The 21,346-nt window shown below is 41.2% G+C and overlaps 1 protein-coding gene across 1 annotated transcript in view; it reads left to right on the top strand.

Moving 5' to 3' along the window:
- Positions 1-21,346, top strand: part of CORIN (corin, serine peptidase) — a 160,207-nt gene that overhangs the window by 95,228 nt on the left and 43,633 nt on the right. Inside the window, exons 7-10 of the mRNA XM_075499205.1 lie at positions 10,375-10,482; positions 13,899-14,009; positions 14,951-15,067; positions 18,951-19,049. Coding sequence (XP_075355320.1) covers positions 10,375-10,482; positions 13,899-14,009; positions 14,951-15,067; positions 18,951-19,049 — 435 coding nt within the window. The remainder of the gene's footprint in view (positions 1-10,374; positions 10,483-13,898; positions 14,010-14,950; positions 15,068-18,950; positions 19,050-21,346) is intronic.

Genomic DNA, 21,346 nt, shown 5'->3' with positions numbered 1-21,346 from the left:
TTCCAGCTCCTCTGGTTTGTTGCCCATGCTGTTTGTGTTGGGGTAGAGGCACTTCAGCTGGGCTGTTGGCTGTGTCACCTTCTAAGAAGAACACCCCTTAATTCCTTTGAGGTATTTCACTGGTGTTTCCCTGTTGGCCCCTATTACCTCAGGAGCCCGTGGCTCATCTCCGTAAGACTTCAAGTGTGCTGCAATGTACCCAGCATGCCTCAGAGCAACAGGCTGAGGGCCCTCGCTAGCACCCTGTCCCTCTAACCTTGGTGTGTCATCCCAAAGCTTTTCATGGGCAAGCCTGATATTATCCCTCTCCCCCTTCAAGTCTAATTTAAAGGTATGTCAATGAGCCCTGCTAGCCTGTGAGCAAAGACCCTCTTGCCCCTTTGAGAAAGGTGAATCCCATCCAATGCCAGCAAACCTGGTGCTGTGTAGGCCATTCCATTATCGAAAACCCCAAAATCGTGGCTGTGACACCAGCCATGGCACCATGTATTAATAGACTGGGTCCGTCTGTTTCTTCCAATGTTGCTGCCTGCAACTGGAAGGATAGAGGAAAAAATTACCTGTGGTCCAGATTCCCTTACCAACCATCCCAAGGCTCTGAAGTCTCTTTTGATTGCCCTTGGACTACACGTTGCGGCTTCATCGACACCCACCTGGAGGAGCAGTAATGGGTAGTAGTCCGAGGGCCATACCAGGCTATGAAGCTTCCTGGTCATGTCCTTAACCCGGGCCCCAGAGAGGCAGACTTCCCTAAGAGGAGGGTCTGTCTGGCATATTGGACCCTCTGTTCCCCTCAGAAGGGAGTCACCTACAACTGTAACCCATCTTTTCTGCCTCGTGGAGGTGGTCATGATACGGCAGGTAGGCCTTTCTGACCTTGGCAACACCTCTGGTGTAGATAGACTGTCATCCACATTGACTGGCCTTCCACATCCAGAGCCTCATGCCTGTTGTAAAGAGGCACATGGGAAGGTGAGACAGGCAAGGAGGGGGTTTGCCTGCTGCCCCGAGCGTGGACTTGCCTCCATTCACTCCTTTCCTTTAAGCTACTGCCTTCTGTCTGGCGAGGGGAGGATACAGGATTCCCTTGATCTTTGTTTTTTTCTGGTCACTGTTCCTGTTTCTGTCTCAAGGAGGGCAGAGTATGGTTCCAGTCTATCTCTTTCTCAGAATCCCTGATGCTCCTTAACCTTTCTCCTTCCTCTGGTAGCTCTGCCACCAGGCTGAGCAGATCGTCCACCTGGTCACACCTCACACAGCTGTTCTCACTACTGCCATCCATTACGAGTGAAAGGCTCCGGCACTCTCTGCAGCCTAGACCTGGGTGGCTGCATGTTTTCGTGGGAGCTCTGTCTGGGTTGCCATATCCGTTCTGGTGAGTGCAGAGGGCATGGCTTTCCGCCGGGTGGATACCATAGCTAAGCTCCTTCTGGGAGGGTGATGACCACCAACTGAACTCACCTCTAGAGCTGGTAGGGTGATGACGGCCTGCCACACAAGCTGCCATGCCACGATCTGGTCGCTTGCGCTCCCTAGGCTGCTTTTTATAGGTGTGGGGTGGCCGTGGTTGCTCTGGCAATGCCCAGGCCTCAGTCAGCATCTCTCTGGAGAGCTACTGGCTCCTGGCAGGTCTCTCCGCTGCCCTGGCATTTCCCGGCCTCAGAAACCCCCGCTGCATGCCAAGGTCTGCTGCTCCGCTACTGATCGGGCTGGCTCCGGAGCAGCTCCCCTTGGCAGCTGAGCACGATTAGAGGAACATTTTTACCAAAACTTATTAAGGCATGGAAATACACCATTAAGACACTCAGGGCAACCTTACTGTTACCTTGTACTAGTTATTTTTATTGCAAAGTAATCACCCTAAAATTATAGGTTTTTCACAGCAGTGTTTTATTCCTGGTTTAAGTTAAACACACTTTTAAAGGTGCATTTGTTTGGGATATTTGGGTTGGTTTTCATTATCTTCCCTCTTCAGAGTGCTACAAAGAGACCTTTGGGCTTCCTGACAGTTCATGTCCCCTTTTCTGACAAAGGCCGCAGCCATCTGTGAGGGCAGCTATGTTCTTAATCTTATTGGAATGAAGAGGTTTCTTCTTCTGTTGAGAAAAAAACAAAACTACTAAACTTCCATTAATGAAAAATGAATGGCAAAAATGACTATTAACCCTAAAAATATATTTTTTTCAAGTCCAGCCAATGTATGCAAGTTTTAAGTGTATGAGTAGTTTGAAGAGTCTGCCTTATTCCTGTAGGGATCATTGTAGTATATTAACTATAGGATATTATGTATAGGATATAGGACAATATAGGATATTAACTGACGGTTATAATTTTATAATGAATTCATAATTAAATTAATGAAATGATTGATTTTTTAATTCTTAAAACACTTGTCCTTCGATCAAAATATATGCTGTAAAATTTGTCTTATCCTAGGCTCATTCATAAGGTGTTTCAGTTCAATTTCAAGATAGTTCAGTAGTAACTTTCACAGTGACTGACATTTCTGTAATAATGAAAATATTCAGTACTCCCAAAAATTTGGTTGCTATTCACCATTTAATTATTAAATATTTGGCAATATTTAACAATATTTGAGAAAGAAAATAAAAATTTGAATTTTTATGCTTTGATCTATTTTGTATAAACTGAATTCTGACTGCTCGTGCTTATACATAGCTTTCCAGTGTTTAATGGGACCCAGAACAACACATGGAAAAGTTGTTGCCTTCTTATGAAGTCCAAAATATATTTGCTCACAGGAAAGTTTTATATAGCATGAAATTTATTTTCAAATTTTTGTTGTTAACCTTGAGGATGGGGGGAACGGAGTATATGAAACAATAGCAGCAGATTTAGCTTAGAGTAAACAGCATTGATGCCTTGAAGAGGATAACTAGGTACAAACATATGGCTCACTTCTAGTCTAATTTCTGCTCCATTGCATGCTGGGGAGCTGTTTTGTCTGCATGCGAATCGTAAACAAAAAGTGTGGGCAATATAGATGGAGAAAAATATTTGGACTCTTTGTTCTAGCAAACAAACTTATGTAGCAGTAGATTGTTTAGGAGAAAAAATTACATAGAAAGGCAAGTATTTCTACTGCTGGAGTCTTGTGAAGAGACCACATGAGACTTCACAATCTTCATGAGTTGGTCAGAGCTGTGAGGAGAATCTTTACATTACAGTTACTTCCCAAATGAGATTAAAAGGCTTTTAAACTCAAAAGGCCAAGCTTTATCAGAATGTAAAAGAAGACATTAACCCTTTAAAAGAGAAAATAGAAAGAAACTTGATAAGGCAGAATAGAAATGAAAAGGATTTACAAACAAAACTGCCTTTGCTGACTATGGCCTTGAAGGTTGAGCTTGGTTTCAGTCAACTCAGGAACTTTTTTTTCTCAGCAAATTCTGTTCTGTGTTCTTTTGCCCTTGGGAAGTTTCTTTATCACAGTGGAGCCCTCTCCATGTGTTTGTTTCCTGCTCTTTCCAGCTTTGTTTCAGTCTCCGATGTGCTTTATGTTCGCTCCTTGTTGAATTCTCACTCTGCCTCCTCTGACTCTATTAAGGCTGTAACATAGCATAGAACTTCATGCAAACAGATAGGTTTCTCAGGGATGACAGTAATGGTGCTGATAATTAATTTTGAGAGGAGAAATAGATTTCTCTCAGCTGTGCACTGTATTGGAGTCACAGTAATTAATTTCATTCTGATATATGTTAATGAGATGGACTGAAAATTGAGGTGGATTGAAAACTGGATGAACGGTTGGGCCCAGAGGGTGGTGATCAGAGGCATGAAATCTGTTTGAAGGCCAGTAACTAGCAATGTACCCCGGGGTCAATATTGGGTCCAAATGCGGTCAACATCTTCAGTAATGACCTGGATGACGGGGCAGAGTGTACCCTCAGCAAGTTCGCTGATGACACCAAACTGGGAGGAGTGGCTGTCACACCAGACGGTCATGCTGTCTTCCAGAGGAACCTCAACAGGCAGGAGAAATGGGCTGACAGGAACCTCATGAACTTCAACAAGGAGAAGTGCAGAGTCCTGCACCTGGGAAGGAACAACCCCTTGCACTGATATATGCTGGGGGCCGCCCAGCTGGAAAGCAGCTTGGCAGAAAAAGACCTGGGGTTCCTGGTGGACACCAAGTTGAACATGAGCCAGCAATGTGCAGTCGCCACAAAGAAGGCTAATGGTATCTTGGGCTGCGTTAGACAAAGTATCCTTCCCCTCTGCTGAGTGCTGGTGAGGCCACATCTGGAGTACTATGACCAGTTCTGGGCTCTTCAGTACCAGAGAGACCTGGACATACTGGAGAGAGTCCAGTGAAGGGCCATGAAGACGTTTAAAGGACTGGAGCATCTGTCCTATGAGGAGAGGCTAAGAAAGCTGTGACTATTTAGCCTAGAGAAGGCTGAAGGGACATCTTATAAATCTATCTAAATGCCTGAAGGGGATGGTGTAAAGAAGATGGAGACAGGCTCTTCTCATTGGTGCCCAGTGACAGGACAAAAGCCAGTAGGTACAAACTGAAACAATGGAGGTCCCTCCGAAACATCAGGAAACATTTTTTTTTTACTGTGAGGGTGACCAAGCATTGGCACAGATTGCCCAGAGAGGTTGTGGAGACTCCATCCTTGGAGATACTCAAAAGCTCTCTGGACACAGTCCTGGGTAACTGGCTCTGGGTGGCCCTGCTTTAGCAGGGGGGGTTGGACCAGATGACCTCCAGAGGTCCCTTCCAACCTCAACTATTCTGTCATTCTGAGAATGAAATTAGTCCTCAGTGTGTCTAGGCAGTGGCACTTAAAGCTTCAGTAAGCTAAAAGACAGCATATTTTTTCATCTAGATAAAGCACTTTATAGAATTTCAAAACAGGATTCTGTAAAGTGTAACTATTGGTATCTTTGTAAGGGTATTTGACAGATTTAGATTCAAAAGATTGAAGCTTGCCAGTGTAATTGGATGCATTAAAAAGAAACACAGGATTTTTGAAAACAATATCTGGAAGAACGTTTCTAAAGTATGCTTTACAATTTTAATTAAAATATTCTTGTTTGTTTGTACTTGGATTTAAACATTTTGTATTTGTGACCTAAGCATGACTACTATTACATTTCCTGATAGGAGAATGAAGAAGGTGAAACTGCTGCTAGATAGTTCCAGTAAGATTTTGAACTTTACAAATTGCGATATAAGATGTACAACAACCTGGTATAAATGATTTAACTTTATGCTTTGTTTGAAAATCAAACCATTCAAATTAAACATTGTTTCTGTAGGAAATCACTGTAGCAAAACTTGATGGGTGACCTCATTGAGAAGAAAGGCCGTATGTATCCTAAACAAAACTTATTTCACTCACTTGCACTCAGTCTCGTTGATTTAATTGTCTCACCCCTAGTGTGTACACAAGTGGTCTGGCCAGAATCACTTGTTTTTGACAGTGAAAAACATTGGCTTTTGTGTCCTTATAACGTCTTGGTTTCTTTTTGGTTGGCAGTGATGGTTTACTCTTCTGACAAGCATTTTACAGTCTTAGAGATTCAGTATTTTTTGGAAAATATTCCTGAGACTTACATTTTTTTGCTTTCCTTGTATCTCCAGGGTTGTTCTTGATCTTTGGGATTGAGTGCACCCTCAGTAAGTTTGCAGATGACGCCAAGTTGGGTGGCAGTGTTGGTCTGCTTGAGGGTAGGAAGGCTCTACAGAGGGATCTGCAGAAGCTGGATCGATGGGCTGAGGCCAATGGTATGAGATTCAACAAGGCTAAGTGCTGGGTCCTGCACTTGGGTCGCAACAACCCCATGCAATGCTACAGGCTTGGGGAAGAGTGGCTGAAAACCTGACCAGTGGAAAAGGACCTGGGGGTGTTGGTTGACAGCCGGCTGAATATGAGCCAGCAGTGTGCCCAGGTGGCCAAGAAAGCCAATGGCATCCTGGCTTGTATCAGAAATAGTGTGGCCAGCAGGACTAGGGAAGTGATCGTGCCCCTGTACTTGGCACTGCTGAGGCCACACCTCGAATACTGTGTTCAGTTTTGGGCCCCCCACTACAAGAGAGACATTGAGGCGCTGGAGCACGTCCAAAGAAGAGCAATGAAGCTGGTGAAGGGTCTGGAGCAGAAGTCTTATGAGGAGCAGCTGAGGGAACTGGGGTTGTTTAGTTTGAAGAAGAGGAGGCTGAGGGGAGACCTTATCACTCTCTACAACTACCTGAAAGGAGGTTGTAGAGGGGTGGGGGTCGGTCTTTTCTCCCAGGTAACTAGTGATAGGACAAGAGGAAATGGCCTCAAGTTGCACCAGGGGAGGTTTAGACTGGACATTAGGAAAAATTTCTTCACCAAAAGGGTTATCAAGCATTGGAACAGGCTGCCCAGGGAAGTGGTTGAGTTGCCATCCCTGGAGGTATTTAAAAGACATGTAGTTGTGGTGCTTAGGGACATGGTTTAGTGGTGGACTTGGCAGTGTTAGGCTAACGGTTGGACTGGATGATCTTACGGGTCTTTTCCAACTTAAATGATTCTATGATTCTGTTTCTTTATCTTTAGGTTGGGTTGTTATTCTTCTTGCTGCCTGATCATTTAAATGAAGTCACGCTTACAGTGCTCTTACAGTGCTCTGCAGCAATTAACATATAGCATTCCTTTAAATCTTGTTCTGCTCTTGCTTCTGATGTCTTCATGCACACACATATTTCCTTTCATATTTAATTAATACTAATCTTAATATTTCTTTTATCCATCTCTACATTTCCTCCTGCATTTTTGTTAAAGAACAGACAGCTGCAGTAATAGCAGAGCAGCTTGCTTGTCTCTGTCTCCTGCTTCAGTGCTAATTCCAGTAACCTGGTGGGTGCATTGATTTGTGCTTGTAATGCTGTGATCACCTCCTTCGATGGCAGGATGAGGTGACAAGACATGAAGCCCATTCATGGGCTCAATACCTTTGGACTTAAAGGTACTGGTCAATCAGGTTTGGTTCATAATTCCAGATAAAAAAAATGTAAATGTATCCAGAGGTGTTCTCCCAGGTTCCTGTTGAAGCTTTCCCCATCTGCAATTCCAAGATACAGGACTTATGTTTGTTTTAGATGTTACCAGCTTGGAGACATGTCTCTGCTTTTTAGTCATGAAGTTACATACATTAGGGAGGGAGTCGTCTGTCCCTGTGCAGGTGACTTTATCTGAGCTAAATGTCTAAATTGGGTGTACAGAGAATCAGCTGAGAGAAACAGGCACTTCTGATGCATGATTTGTCTGATTTTAAGCAGATAATTTAAAAGGACTATGTGCTTTAGAAACTAAATGATATAGATGTCTAAAGTTACACAAGTGAATCTTACAGCTGTGCCTCCTTAGTTTTAATGTTGAAAATTATATACATTATGAAATGTCAAAGTCTCTGGTTTTAATCTTTTTCATATTAATAGTTCTTCCTAGAATCTCCTTTCAGGATTCTGCATCAAGAAATTGATCACATGATGCAATCACTTTTCTATTCCTGGCTCTTGACATGGCATTTTTCTCTTCTTCCCTTTGATGGGCCACAATAAGTATGTAGGCAATAGTTAGGCTTTAGCAGAATTCATGGGTCTTTTTGAAAGTATAGTTTAATTTACTTAGCAGTGTCATTTTTTACACAGCTGCAGCCAAAACCTGATATTTACGATTTTATCATGTTGCTTATACCATTTACTTTGTGCAATGGGAAGGTACCAGCTGAGGAATCAGCATTCAGCTCAGCCAGCTATCACATAGGAATATGAACAGGAAAGAAGCTGTAACGCTGATCTACAAATTCATAAATTATCAGTGCCAAAACTTGAAACTGTCAGAAGGATCCTGATGAGCAAGTTTTACATGTAATGTACCAAATGCAACAGGCTCGCTTACATCCCTCTGGCTGCACTTACACACACACATCCCTAACATGGACACTGGTCCTCCTCCTGTGACTTTCTCAGTCATACTTCTCTTTCACAAAGGGTGAACGAGGTGAAGACCATTTTACTAATAAAACACAAAAGAAAACTTTTACACACATGTGCCACTGCATGCCACACTCCAGGATAGAGCGTCTTGTTGAATTAAGGTCTTACTTACTCCTAAAGTGGCAGAATTTGTACATTGAGTCTGCACATATATCTTTAAACATACATCTTTAAAATGTAGGACTCCTAAAATCACTTCTGAGTGTTGGGCTGAGGTGATTCATGGTCAGAAGGACGCATGATGCAATAGTGAAGTGGTAAAAACAGGGTATGCGTGAAGAGAAATCAAAGGGTTGCTGAATGCAAAAGATTGACCAGGCTTTATTTGTGTTTAATGGAGTATAGAATAGGAATTTGTATTTAATTTTATGAAAACTGGGCTCGTCCCATCATTAACAAAATTTAAGTTAAGCCTTTTACAAATGGCAGCTGCGAAGTGCCCATTTTATTCTGATGAAAGTAACTAGCTACCCTATAATATATATTATTGCTAATATCTTGAAGAAAATGTATGTTAAGACTGTTAGATTTTCATCAAGTGAATATTATTTCCTTGAAGGAAGTTTGTATTCTTTTTGTTTACCCTGTCTGTGTGGGCCTGAGAGCTGCCATACCCTAAAGGACACTGCTGCAGCTACAGAGGTATGAATGTAAACAAGAATAGGGGTATGGATGGAAATTAAACAGTAAACTTATCCAGAGAAAACAACATAGAAAAAGACAGCTTTGTTTCATTTGCGTAAGGAGCAATGGAGGCATAGAAACTGTCAGAGTTACAAACTGATCAATAAGGATAAAGGTTGCCAGAGTACTTCATGCAGTTGCATACTCAAAACAAGTAATGTTTAGGATTTTACTCTCAGCTGGCTATTGTTCTGCTTACATGAAACTAGAACTTAAATATTTTCAGTTAGTTTGTGGTTTTTGGTATTTACTGTTTCATGCCTTTTGTTCTTTTAAAGCTAAATTAACTATTGACTACAAAGCTCATGGCTCAGCCATATTATTTGATTTTATGTCCTGAAGCATTGTCCTTCGCATTGTGCTATAAATTCTGTTTGGACTTTCTGAGATTATGTGAAACTTGTAGAAAGCATGATTACTTCTGTGGGGGAAGGGGAAGAAGTGATTCATGTTCAAGTTCTAGAGTTGAGGTTGGTAAAGCCTTGAGAAACTTAAAGTTAGAGCACTCACCTAGGAGGTGGAACACTTGGCTGACATTGATGTGGAGGGACAGAAACCCCACTGCGTCTTCTGGGAGAGTGCTGCACCTTTCAGTGTGTAATATACTTAGAAGAACACCCTTCTTTCAAAGTGGGACCACTGTGCAATCATGAACACAGGAGTCACACGCCAAGAGGCGAGAAGCAAGCGGTGCCATCATTCTGTTGTATAGCGGTTGAGCATCTCAGCTGAGGGGGGAGACTTGTGTTCTGCTCCCTGCTCTTGGACCTCTTTCTGCACGTTGTCCAGGAAAGGGCTCATTTAAAATGCCCACGTATCCCAGTAAGAAAGGGCACAAAGAACTTCCTTGGTTCCAGTGGCATAGCTTCAACAGGAAAGAGGTATTGTCCTCCCAGCTGTTCTATACTGGCATTCTCCCTGGAAAAGCCAGATGTGAAGGAAAAGCCTAGAGGAAGGCGGTGAAACCCTATTACTAATGGGACCAGACACCACCAACCCTATTTTCCCTTCTCCCCCCTTTCCGAACTACAACGTAGATTCCATGTTTTTTTCAAACCTGATATTATTCAAGCATTTTGGATATTCTCAGAGAATATTTATTAGGGCTTTACTGAAGGCCTCAGCCATGGAAAGAAAGACTAAACCCACTTACGGCTGACAGTGCTAAGAATTCCTTGATGAGACAGCATCAGGCCAAATTCTGAGCTCAAAACTGCATCAAGCATAAAGCTCATTTGAAACCATTGTAAGATCAAAGGCAGGCTCAAAAGCAGGGTCCGGGGATCTTGATTTTGCTGTTAGAAGCTTCAGCTCCACCTAATAGCCACATCAGGTGCTCAAGACTGTCCTAGTAATCTAGCTGATGAAACCCACAACCTTTCTTGAGAACTTTGTGTATAAATTAATTAAACAGTTTGGTCCATATGCGTAACCAGAGCACTTTCTCCTCATGGTATTGATCAAAAAAGCAAATAGTAGGAACAGAATAAAAATGTCTAAAAATTGCTTTTGATTTTTCTTGTTCTTCCGTATTAGATTCTAATAAACTGGTACACATTGAGTATTAATGCAGATGTATAAATTGTAGGGTATCTTTAGCTAATCTTGTTTTAGTCAATACATTCCAGTGTTCATAGTTTATATGAATGTTCCAATGCCATGTTAACATTTTACAAAAATTTGTTTTGTAGACTGCAGTGATGATGTATTTCATTGCAACACGGGAAAATGCCTAAATTATACCTTTGTTTGTGATGGATATGATGACTGTGGAGACCTTAGCGATGAACAAAACTGTGGTAAATGAAAGTTTTATGCTTTTCTAAAGTCTTTAAGACAGCAGTATTGCCTAAGCCAGCAATCTTTTTCCTTAAACTACTGAAAGAGTAATATACGGTGCTGTTATTCTTTTTGGGCAAAGTAAAAACAGCTCACAAATTCTATATGCAATTCAAAAAGGTTTGAAGGAGAGTTCTGGGTTAATAAAAATTTTGAAGGTAGTGGTATTTTGAAGAAATACTCTGATTTGCAGTTTGTTTTAAACTAATTCAAGATGTTATGGTTGCTTTCCTGCTAGCTTGGCTGAATTTAACTGAGATTAAAACAAACCATAAGAGGCTACACACTGGTGATGCCAACTGTTTTATAGCTGAACTGTTTTTACATAAGCTTCATAGTGAACTTGTATGTTTTCATAGTGAACTTGTACGTTTTGATGATCAAATTCTTTCATTCAAATTCTGTTTTCAACCAACTTTGTATGTTCTGCCTCCTTATATTTGTCTTTCTACCTACACTTAACTTTCATAGGAAAAAAAAAAGAAGTTTTGCCATAAAAAAGAATGATCTTCACATGTAAACATTGGAAAACTTTGAAAGCCTTATTTTTTCTAACTTTTGCTCCTGGTACTACACCTGAGAAAAATTAAGTGCTCTAAAATAACTCTTTAGAATTTAAAATATTATTTCTCACTTCTTTTCTTTTGCTTTTCTAAGGAAAAGCACAGAGAATTTAAAAATTAAAACTCAAGGCACAATTTTTTCTGAGATTTGTTTTATGTTTCTTCTCCAAATTAAACATACTGTAAGATCTTTCACTACTTTTTGTCAGTTTTAGTTGTTTTGTCTTTGATTAAAGACTTCTCTAAACATTAATCTGACTCCTACCATTCCTATCTTGAGATAGATTTTCTATATAAAATTTAATATCTAACTTTTTGTGCAGGCTATAAATGGGTTTCGTAGCAGATTTGGCAGACTGGACTGTGTCTATGCTCCCTATTTATTTTGGTGTAAAGTCAGCCTGCTCAACAGAATGCTTTTCTTTATTTGTGGAAGCATTTGGGTAGAAAGAGTAAGATGAAGATTGGAATAGTTTCTTTGTAGATAATTCTTATGGAAAATTCTGAATGTATGCAAAAAACATAGTTTCTGATTAAGTGCCAAATATGGCAATTGAGAAACTTTTTTTTTTTTTTTTTTACTTCTTAGTAAAAAGATAAATGTAGGGAATGATTTTCTCTGATGGCAACTGAAAATGTTGGCTAACTGAAAATCATTCCATGAGTTGGGAAGCCAGAAGATCTTTTAATCTGCTTAACAAATCTTAGAAATTTGTTTATTTGCGAATGGAAATACCTGTGCACCTCAGAGAAGGAATGAGTGCATCACTATTTATATCTATATTTTTTGGGGGCTCCATCTGTTATGGTGGTCACTCAGGAGAGGAGAGGTGGTGTGTTGCATGGAGTTAAGGGGCACCAAAGCCAGCTCAGGTCAGGTCACTGCTGCACTTGCACTGCTTCTTGTAAGGCTTGTACTCCATTGGTTCAGGTGGTTCTGGCTATAGTAATTCCCATAACATGCAACTCAAATCCTGGGTTACAACAATTTAAAGGTATATCCATTACAATGTCCACCCCTGGTCTCTTTGGACTAGACCATCGGGTTTAACATTGCAATGAACTCCTCCCCTTGCCCCTGCTCCAGCTTGAACTTATCCACAGACTGCAGTCCCTTAGGGGTGTACCTGCTCCAGGTGGAGCCTTATTTATGAGCCACAGTCTCTCCAGGGGTATACCTGCTGCAGCATGGACTTATCCACAGCCACAGTCACTTTGAGGTCCATTTGTGCCAGCATGGCCTTCTCCATGGGCCTCAGTGCCTTCAGAGATAGACCTGCTCCAGCATGGCCTTACCCACAGCCACAGTGCCTTCAGCAGTAAACTTGCTCCAACATGGCCTTATCCACAGCTGCAGTCCCTCCAGGGGTGTACCTGCTCTGTCGTGGGCTTATCCATGGCCACACACTTTGAGGTGCTCCAGCATGCTCTCATGCACAGCCACTGATGCTTCAAGGTGTACCTGCTGCAGCATGGCCTTATCCACAGCCACAGATGCTTCGAGGTGTACTTTCTCCCGCGTGGACTTATCCTTGGGCCACAATCCCTTCAGAGGTATACCTGCTGTGGCACAGACATAACCATGGCCACAGACGTTTCAAGATATACCTGCTCTGGCATGGGCTTATCCATGGGCACAGATGCTTCAGGGTGTCCTGCTCCTGTGTGGACTCACCCACAGGTCACAGTCCCTTTGACTCGGGTTCACACTGGAGTTCCAGCCTGTCCAGTACAGCAGCACAGAGACAGCAGCGATGCCCTGGCCATCTGCCAGCCCAGGCGAATCGTCAATGCTGTTATCAAAATGTTCCCAGGCACAGCAGAGTAAGATGATCAGCAGTACAGCAGCACGGCAAGCAGCAAAAGCAAAAAAGCAGCCACTAACGAGCACTAGACTCTAATATACAGTAAGGCAAGCAAGCCCCATGGCAAGCACAGGAGCCTGCCAATTAATAGCTAAACAGCAATAACAGCAATAAATTTGATCTAGCACATTCCAATTCCATTATCTCAAACCCTTTGAGCCCCACGTTGGGTGCCAAAAAGGACTGTCGTGGTTTAACCCCTGCTGGCAACTAAGCCCCACACAGCTGCTTGCTCACTCCCCCCCGGTGGGATGGGGGAGAGAATCAGAAGAGTAGAAGTGAGAAAACTCGTGGGTTGAGATAAAGACAGTTTAATAGGTAAAGCAAAAGCTGCGCACAGAAGCAAAGCAAAGGAAGGAATTCATTCACTACTTCCCATGGGCAGGCAGGTGTTCAGCCATCTCCAGGAAAGCAGGGCTCCATCACGCGTAATGGTTACTTGGGAAGACAAACGCCATCACTCCGAATGTCCCCCTTTTCCTTCTTCCCCAGCTTTATATACTGAGCATGACATCATGACATCATATGGTATGGAATAGCCCTCTGGGCAGTTTGGCTGTGCCCCCTCCCAACTTCTTGTGCACCTGGCAGAGCATGGGAAGCTGAAAAGTCCTTGACTAGTGTAAACATTACATAGCAACAACTAAAACATCAGTGTGTTATCAATATTATTCTCATACTAAAATCCAAAAGACAGCACTATACCAGCTACTGGAAACAAAATTAACTCTACCCCAGCTGAAACCAGGATACAATAGAGTTCAGAACATATGTAACTACCATCTGCAAAAAAATCTGCAGGTACAGAGAATCTCTTCTTGTAATTTACTAATGCAAAATGAGTAAGAATGATTAGGTTATAGTCATAGGACAATTGATCAATAATATGAATTATACAAATGGTAACTTATCATCCTTTTTTTGTCCTCAAATTTACATTTTATTTAGATTGTAATCCAGTGACACATCATCAGTGTGGAGATGGGAGATGTATAACAGCTGATTGGGTATGTGATGGTGACCATGACTGTATAGACAAATCAGATGAAATCAATTGCTGTAAGTTCCCTTAATCTCTATTTTTTTCTTTCTTTAGAAATAAAAAACAAAATGTAAGATAAGTAGTACGCTTACGTATTACTTGTAAGGCAAAACTATAAGCTTATTTGATTTCAGAAGTTTGCACTTGACAAATGTCCCTTGCGGTAGACAGCTGTGGCAAATTAAACATTTGTTGCCATTGTTGAGAAGTACCAGCATTGCCTTGTGTTTCAGCTTCTTGTTGAATTACAGAATTAGCTTTTTGTTAATTGTAATGAGTAATGTAAATGTAAAAAATGTAGAGAGTAATGAATGAATGTATATAACCTCTTAAACTGTAGGCATTCTGAGTTTATGACAGCTTTCTGATGTGTCTGTATGTGACCTATCACACCTTGTCAGAGTTTGGACTTCTGTCTGCTCCAATGATGATGGTGTATATCTGCAAAACAACTATACTAGAATATTGCTGACATTGCAAAATCAAGTCTTGGAGAACTAGCACATGTTTTAGTGTGATTAAGGTTCTCATAAGACATATGCTTATGCTGCTTTGATTCTTGCTGCCATTCAGTGCTTGGCCTTGCAACCACTATACTACAATTTTCCCTGGAATCTGTGAACCTAATCTGAATAAAGGAATGTAAATAAGTGGGCAAAGAAAAGGTGACAATCTTTGTATGAGTAAAAATGACGGGTTTTTTTCTTGGAAAAGCTGAACCTTCATCTCAGCCTGTTGCTAATATGTGACATACATAGTTTCAGTTCCTGTAGTTAAAGATCAGCACAGCTGCAGGCTATTGAAAACATAGCCTCCATATAATGAAAAATGTCTAGTGACCTTCAGTGCTAAGCAGTGTTATCAGCTCCTCCTACAATAACTTCAAGATTATGTTAAAAAATAATTAAGACCTTCATTAACCTAAGTTGATCAGAATATCATCTTTTTTTCTCTCTAGCATGTCATAGTCAGGGTCTGGTGGAGTGCAGAAATGGGCAGTGCATTCCTAGTGCATTCCAGTGTGATGGAGATAATGACTGTAAAGATGGAAGTGATGAAGAAAACTGCAGTGAAAGTAAGGATATCCCTCATTTTACTCTTCTTACTGAACCTACCATTGACTGCTTTGTTCTGAAGTGCCTTTGGCTAAACCTGTCTGACAAATTTACTTTCTTTGCCTTTCAAATAACACTTGCTAAGGCTGGTTGGTGTCTGCTTTCACATAGGAAGTCATAAGCAAAGTTTTATTAGTCCTTAAAAATATAAAAAGTTAAAGAAATGGAGGTGATATTTAGCATAGTATTTGGTTATCTGACATGATCAGCAATTACTTGAAACAGATTAATCCATATTCACATTGTCTGCAGCAATTAGAAGCTGCTATCACAGGAACTGGTGTCATTTGAGGAGGAATTTTCTCATGAAAATCCTTTTTTCATCAGAACTTGGGAGTCAGAGAAAGAATGTTTTCATAAGTAAAATAATGATTTAGTGTGACTAAGGGAAATATATGAGAATGTACGTTTTCACAGCTACTTAATAGCTGTCTCATGATGGATTGTATGAAAGAAAAGGAAACCAGGGTGTTTCTTGGGCCCCAGAACATGGTTGTTCCGGGAACAGACTTGGAACAGACTTGGAACAGACCAGGAACAGACTTGTGTCCTGTGGTACATTTTGACACTCAGAAAGAGATATTGTCATGTTGTGATGGTTTCAGAATTTGAAGGTATTTTTCAAATGTAATACTCTTGTTTCTGGTAAGGTATAGATTCAGATTGAAGCCTTTCCTTCAATGCGAGAATGATTAACGTCTTTCTCTTGTGAATCTTATTTTAAAGAAATTAAAGGAATTCACTTCGTTTAGAAAACTCTAGTGCTGTCAGATGTAGTGGTAATAGAACAACCTATTCAAAAGTTATTAGAGTAGAACAGACCTGTTATCATAAGCTAAATACACGGTGTGATTATATAAGCCTCATTTCTTTAGGAAACCAGTCTAGAAGAAATCCTTTCATAAGTGTGTCTTACTCAGTCCGTCTCTTCATGTTAAGTTCTCGGGATCTTCCTACTCCAACTTAAACATCGCCATTCCAAAAAAAGCCCGAGAAGTTGAAACATAGAAATGACCATTATTCTTCTTTGCAATTAATGCTGATGTTGCAAAAAGGTCTTGCATGAAATGTCTTCCAGTTCTGACTGTGGCAATCTAAAAACCGAGGACCAAGCCTTGTGCTTAGTTCTGACTGTGTAATATCACAGAATGCTCAGTTTTTATTCTTCATCTTTCCTGATGTCCAACCTCAACCTTAGTCTATGAATTCCATGATCCTCCATTTCTCTTGCTGATAATGAAACTATCATTTTTAATGTAAAAGAGATGAGGCAGGAGAATGGGGTAAATTGAAAAGTACAGAACTGTTTAGAGCATTCTATAAGCAACTATTTCAACTTTTAAAATTCACCCAACTTAAGCCTCTTAAATTTGTTTATCACTAGTAAAAGAGAATTTCACTGAAAACGCTGATGCATGATCTGGGCTAGAAGTCAGTGATGTGTTTTGTTTTCACTGCTCCTCTGTGGATGTTGAGGAAATGGTTAAAAATCTTTTTTTGATAAGATGAACAGATATAGATTCAAGGATACTAAATGCAGAGGAGTAGGATGGGGTGATAATTGTGTAGTCAATGATCTCACTATATGCTAAAAGATTTTTCTGCTTAGCATTAAACTGCAAAGCTTTTAAATATGAAAGTTTTCCTTGTTCTTATTATTCATTCTTCAATGTGCAAAAAACCTCTGTCTAATATTTTGCAATATTGTGTAGAGCAAAACTCTTCCTTTATGCAACCATATCCTGTCCATCCTAAATTTGCATGAGAATACGTGGGCAGAATTTGGACTTCCTTTGGATTATTCCTCTTTAGTTCCTTGCAAAGTCCATGTAAAAGCAAGGCAGAATTCTTGTTTGTAACTTTTGTTTGTATTTATGTATGTTGTTGATTTCAGCAACTACAGAAAATGTAATAGGACATACACTTAATACAAAGACTTCTCTGCTCTACAAACCAATTTGGATATGCCTAGCAGAGGCAGTGAAGTTAGGGCTGAAGTGATCTGGAATGTTGGTTTTGTTACAAACACAGTAAATACGTGAAATCAGCATAGAAATTTGAGGTCAAGATGTAGTGACTTGCCACTTGCCTGTATAAGGATACAGGGACCTTGTGTAATAGTACAAGTATATACATATCGGGATTACGAATGACCATTGCTTCATCTATATCCAAACGAGAAAAATGGTCTCCTTCATTACATATCTTAAGGAAAGTTAAGGTGTGGCATCTATTAATATTACTGCTGTCATTCATTTTTGTGACAATAGAAATCTAATATAGATGTACTCGCAGCTGGTTCTGTGATCCCTTCAAAAGACAGGGTAGAGTGTGTTTATAGAAATTCAGCATTGGCTGTGCTAGGATCAAAAGAATCTACACTGTAGCACAGGGATTTTTAAAGAGTTGAGAAACCAATCCACTGTGGGATAAGGAGGAGTTGGAGCAAACTTTAAAAATTAATTTTAATGTAAAGATTTGTGATAGCTTTAGAAGTCAAAAGGTTTTTCCTACCTTTCAAGTTCCCTTTTGCAATCAGATGCACCTGTAAAATAAGACAGTCAATTGCTACAGCAAAAGAAAGTACCTCCATTGCTTCAATGTATAACATGTATAACATTTAGACTGGATATTAGGAAATTTTTCTTCACCGAGAGGGTTATAAAGCATTGGAACAGACTGCCCAGGGAAGTGGTTGAGTCGCCATCCCTGGAGGTATTTAAAGGACGTTTGGATGAGGTACTTAGAGACATGGTGTAGTGGTGGTTTTTGGCAGTGTTAGGTTTATGGTTGGACTTGATGATCTTAAAGGTCTTTTCCAACCTATATGATTCTGTGATTCTGTGATTCTATGTATGAAGGAAAGTAAATCCACATAATTATGAATAGATATGACTACATCATCAGTTCTTTGGGACAAGGTTGTTGTCAAGGTCATTGAAACAAGATATTTCTTCAGCATCTTCTGTATGCCCAATATAAGGATGCCATGACTGAATGATTAATGTTCGTGGACAGTGGTGTAATACAAACACCAAGCAATAGTTGCAGTAAACCATTTTAAACAGGATGAGATGATAAAATCCAAACTGTTCAGCCTCTGTGTACAGCATAGTAAATTAAATGACTGATTTTGCAAAAGTCATATGGAAGAGAGAATTTAATGGTTTGGAAAGGAGTTACCAGCGCTATGAGACAGAGAGAAGTCCAGGCATTTGTCAGAGAAACTAACTACCCAGGTAATGTGCTCAAAAACTTTTTGATGAAGTGCTGGTTTTAGTTATTCTGAATTTCATCCTTAGGACCATAGCCTTTTTAGGTTTCTTTTTGTTGTTGTTGTTGTTTGTTTTTTAACCAGCTAAAGAAGGACAGTAAAGCTTTAGCTCTGATGGCCTTTCTTCAGGATGTTTTTTATTGTCCACAAAACAATAATAAAATGAGAAGCAGATAAACTGAATGGCACTGAATAATAATTCCCAGAGGGTATTCTCTTTCAGCTAGGACCTATTGTTCCCTTTGAAATCTGATTTACATGACTTTTCGTACCCTGCCAGAGGACTATGGTAAATGGCCTTCAGAGATCCATACCTCTCATTCAGAAACTGGGATATAAACTCTTATATTGAACATAGGGGTAAAGAAAAGTGACATCTGGACAGTGCTGCACACTTTTCTTCCTTACACCACTTCCTTACTGCACTTGGAATGCTGTAGGGTACTTATTTAACTCCGTAAAGGAAATACTTAATTGTAATGTAAACTCTTTATTTTCTCATCACTATGCTCCAGTCATTTTTATTAGTCTGGTAAATAATTAGAATAGTAAATTTCTATTTTCCTCAGGTCAAACCCTCTGTCAGGAGGGAGACCAGAGATGTACTTCGTGTCCTGATCCCTGTGGAACTTCTCTCTGTGAGATGAGAAACAGCCAGACAAACTGCAGTAAGTAGGTTACATGTTTCATACTGTCATTATTTTAGGGTGTTTTAGAGTATAATGAAGATGCAGGGTAGGACACAGTAAGTAATACTTTAATTTACTATCTAATGCACATGTGTAATGATTAAGTATTGAAAAGGGTGAAGTTGAAACAAAAGTTTCATCATAACTCGTAATTATTGATGTACTAAGAGATATTCATAACATTTGACATTGAGATGTCAAATTCCCTTCTGTGAATTTTTGATATGTTCTTAATGGGTGTTTACAGTTGCACTTTTTCTTAACATTTAATGACATTTAATTCAGTGTTTACATAAACAACATACTGTAAGTGTAAAGCAGAACCTACTGGTTTATTTTCAAAATATAAGAAAACATGGTACTGTGTTTAGTAGTCTGGAGAACTTTTAGCCCTTTTATGAAGGAATAAGTTTGATATTAAAACTGGCAAAACTAGTTATTCTTCTGACCAGTACATATTGTAGAGGATCGGGGTCTTCAACACTGTGTATCTTCATTTCTATGTCCTGTACTATACCACTCCATGCAAGCCTCCTTGTACCCACTGTACACTTGCTTCTGAGTAGCTCTCTTTCTCACTTGTGCAATGCAGCACTGTGAACAGATACTCAAAAGAAGTATATTTGGCTAGGTTTTGAAACTGGGGCAGAACTGTATTCAGAATTATTCAGTTAATTAAAACTTGGTGATGTGTTAATACAGTCACATCAATTCAGGTCACCTTGGCACATGGGCAGGCTTGCCTTCACTTACATGTGGATGTATAGACATATCCTATAATTGCTTTGTGCTGAGCAGTTATCTCTGCAAGGTATGGTTTGGTACTATATGGTAGCTTGTTTGGATAATGTTATTCCATTTAGGTTGGAATGGATATGGGAAGGTCAACTAGTTTAAACTCCACCGTCTCTCTAAAGTTGTGACTGTCACCCACAAGCGTTTGTTGAGAAAGAGATCGACTGGTGGTGCCATGCTCTGCCCCCCTGAGACAGGAACAGGAGCAGCAGCAGCCACCAGTAAGAACCCACGATCAAGGGGATCCTCTACCCCCCCCCCCCACTGGGCTGAAGGCAGCAGCTCAAAGGAGGAGAGCGAATGGAGGCAAGTCCACGCTCGTGGCAGCAGGCGAAGGCCCTCCCTGCCCACCTCGCCTCCCCAGGTGCCTTTGTACAACAGGTATGAGGCCCTGGAGGTGGAAGGCCAGTCAATGGAGGATGGGGACGACAGTCTATCTACACCAGAGGTGTCGCCCAGGTCAGAAGAATGTACCTCTCGTATTAATACCACCTCCACAAGGAAGAGAAGACGGGTTATAGTTGTGGGTGACTCCCTTCTGAGGGGAACCGAGGGTCCGATATGCCGGACGGACCCTCCTCTTAGGGAAGTCTGCTGCCTCCCTGGGGCCCGGGTGAAGGATGTCACAAGGGTACTCCCTAGCCTGGTACGGCCCTCGGACTATTACCCCCTACTGCTCTTCCATGTGGGGGGCGATGAAGCTGCAACACGAAGTCCTAGGGCAATCAAAAGATTCTTCAGGGCCTTGGGACGGCTAGTAAGGGACTCTGGAGCACAGGTTATTTTCTCCTCTCTCCTTCCAGTTGTGGGCAGTGACACTAGAAGGAACAGAGGCACCCAATCTATTAACTCATGGCTCCGTGGCTGGCGTCATCACCATGGATTTGGTTTTTTTGACAATGGGATGGCCTACACAGCACCAGGTTTGCTGGCGTCTGATGGCATTCATCTTTCTCAAAGGGGAAAGAGAATCTTTGCTCAGGAACTTGCGGGGCGTATCGACAGAGCTTTAAACTAGACTCGAAGGTGGAGGGGGATAATATCAGGCTTGCCCAAGGGAAGCTGAGGGACGACGTGCCATGGTTAGAGGGAGCGGGTGCCAGCAAGGGCACTCAGCCTGTGTCTCTGAGATGTGCGGGGTACGCCGGGGCACAGCTGAAGTCGAACAGAGTTGAGCTAGGGGATACTGAGGCAATAGGAGCCAGGAGGGAAATGCCAGTGAAACGCCTCAAAGCACACAAGGGGTGTTCTTCTATGAAGGAGACACGGACGACAGCCCAGCTGAAGTGCCTCTACACCAATGCACGCAGCATGGGCAACAAGCAGGAGGAGCTGGAAGCCATTGTACATCAGGAAAACTATGATATGGTTGCCATCACGGAAACGTGGTGGGATGGCTCGCACAACTGGAGTGCAGCGTTGGATGGCTATAAACTCTTCAGGAGGGATAGGCGAGGCAGGAGAGGTGGTGGGGTAGCCCT

Source organism: Mycteria americana, chromosome 4, assembly GCF_035582795.1.
Source record: "Mycteria americana isolate JAX WOST 10 ecotype Jacksonville Zoo and Gardens chromosome 4, USCA_MyAme_1.0, whole genome shotgun sequence".
NCBI classification, from domain to species: Eukaryota; Metazoa; Chordata; class Aves; order Ciconiiformes; family Ciconiidae; genus Mycteria; species Mycteria americana.
Note: the sequence above shows the minus strand (reverse complement) of the source record. Positions and strands in the feature narration are given on the sequence as shown.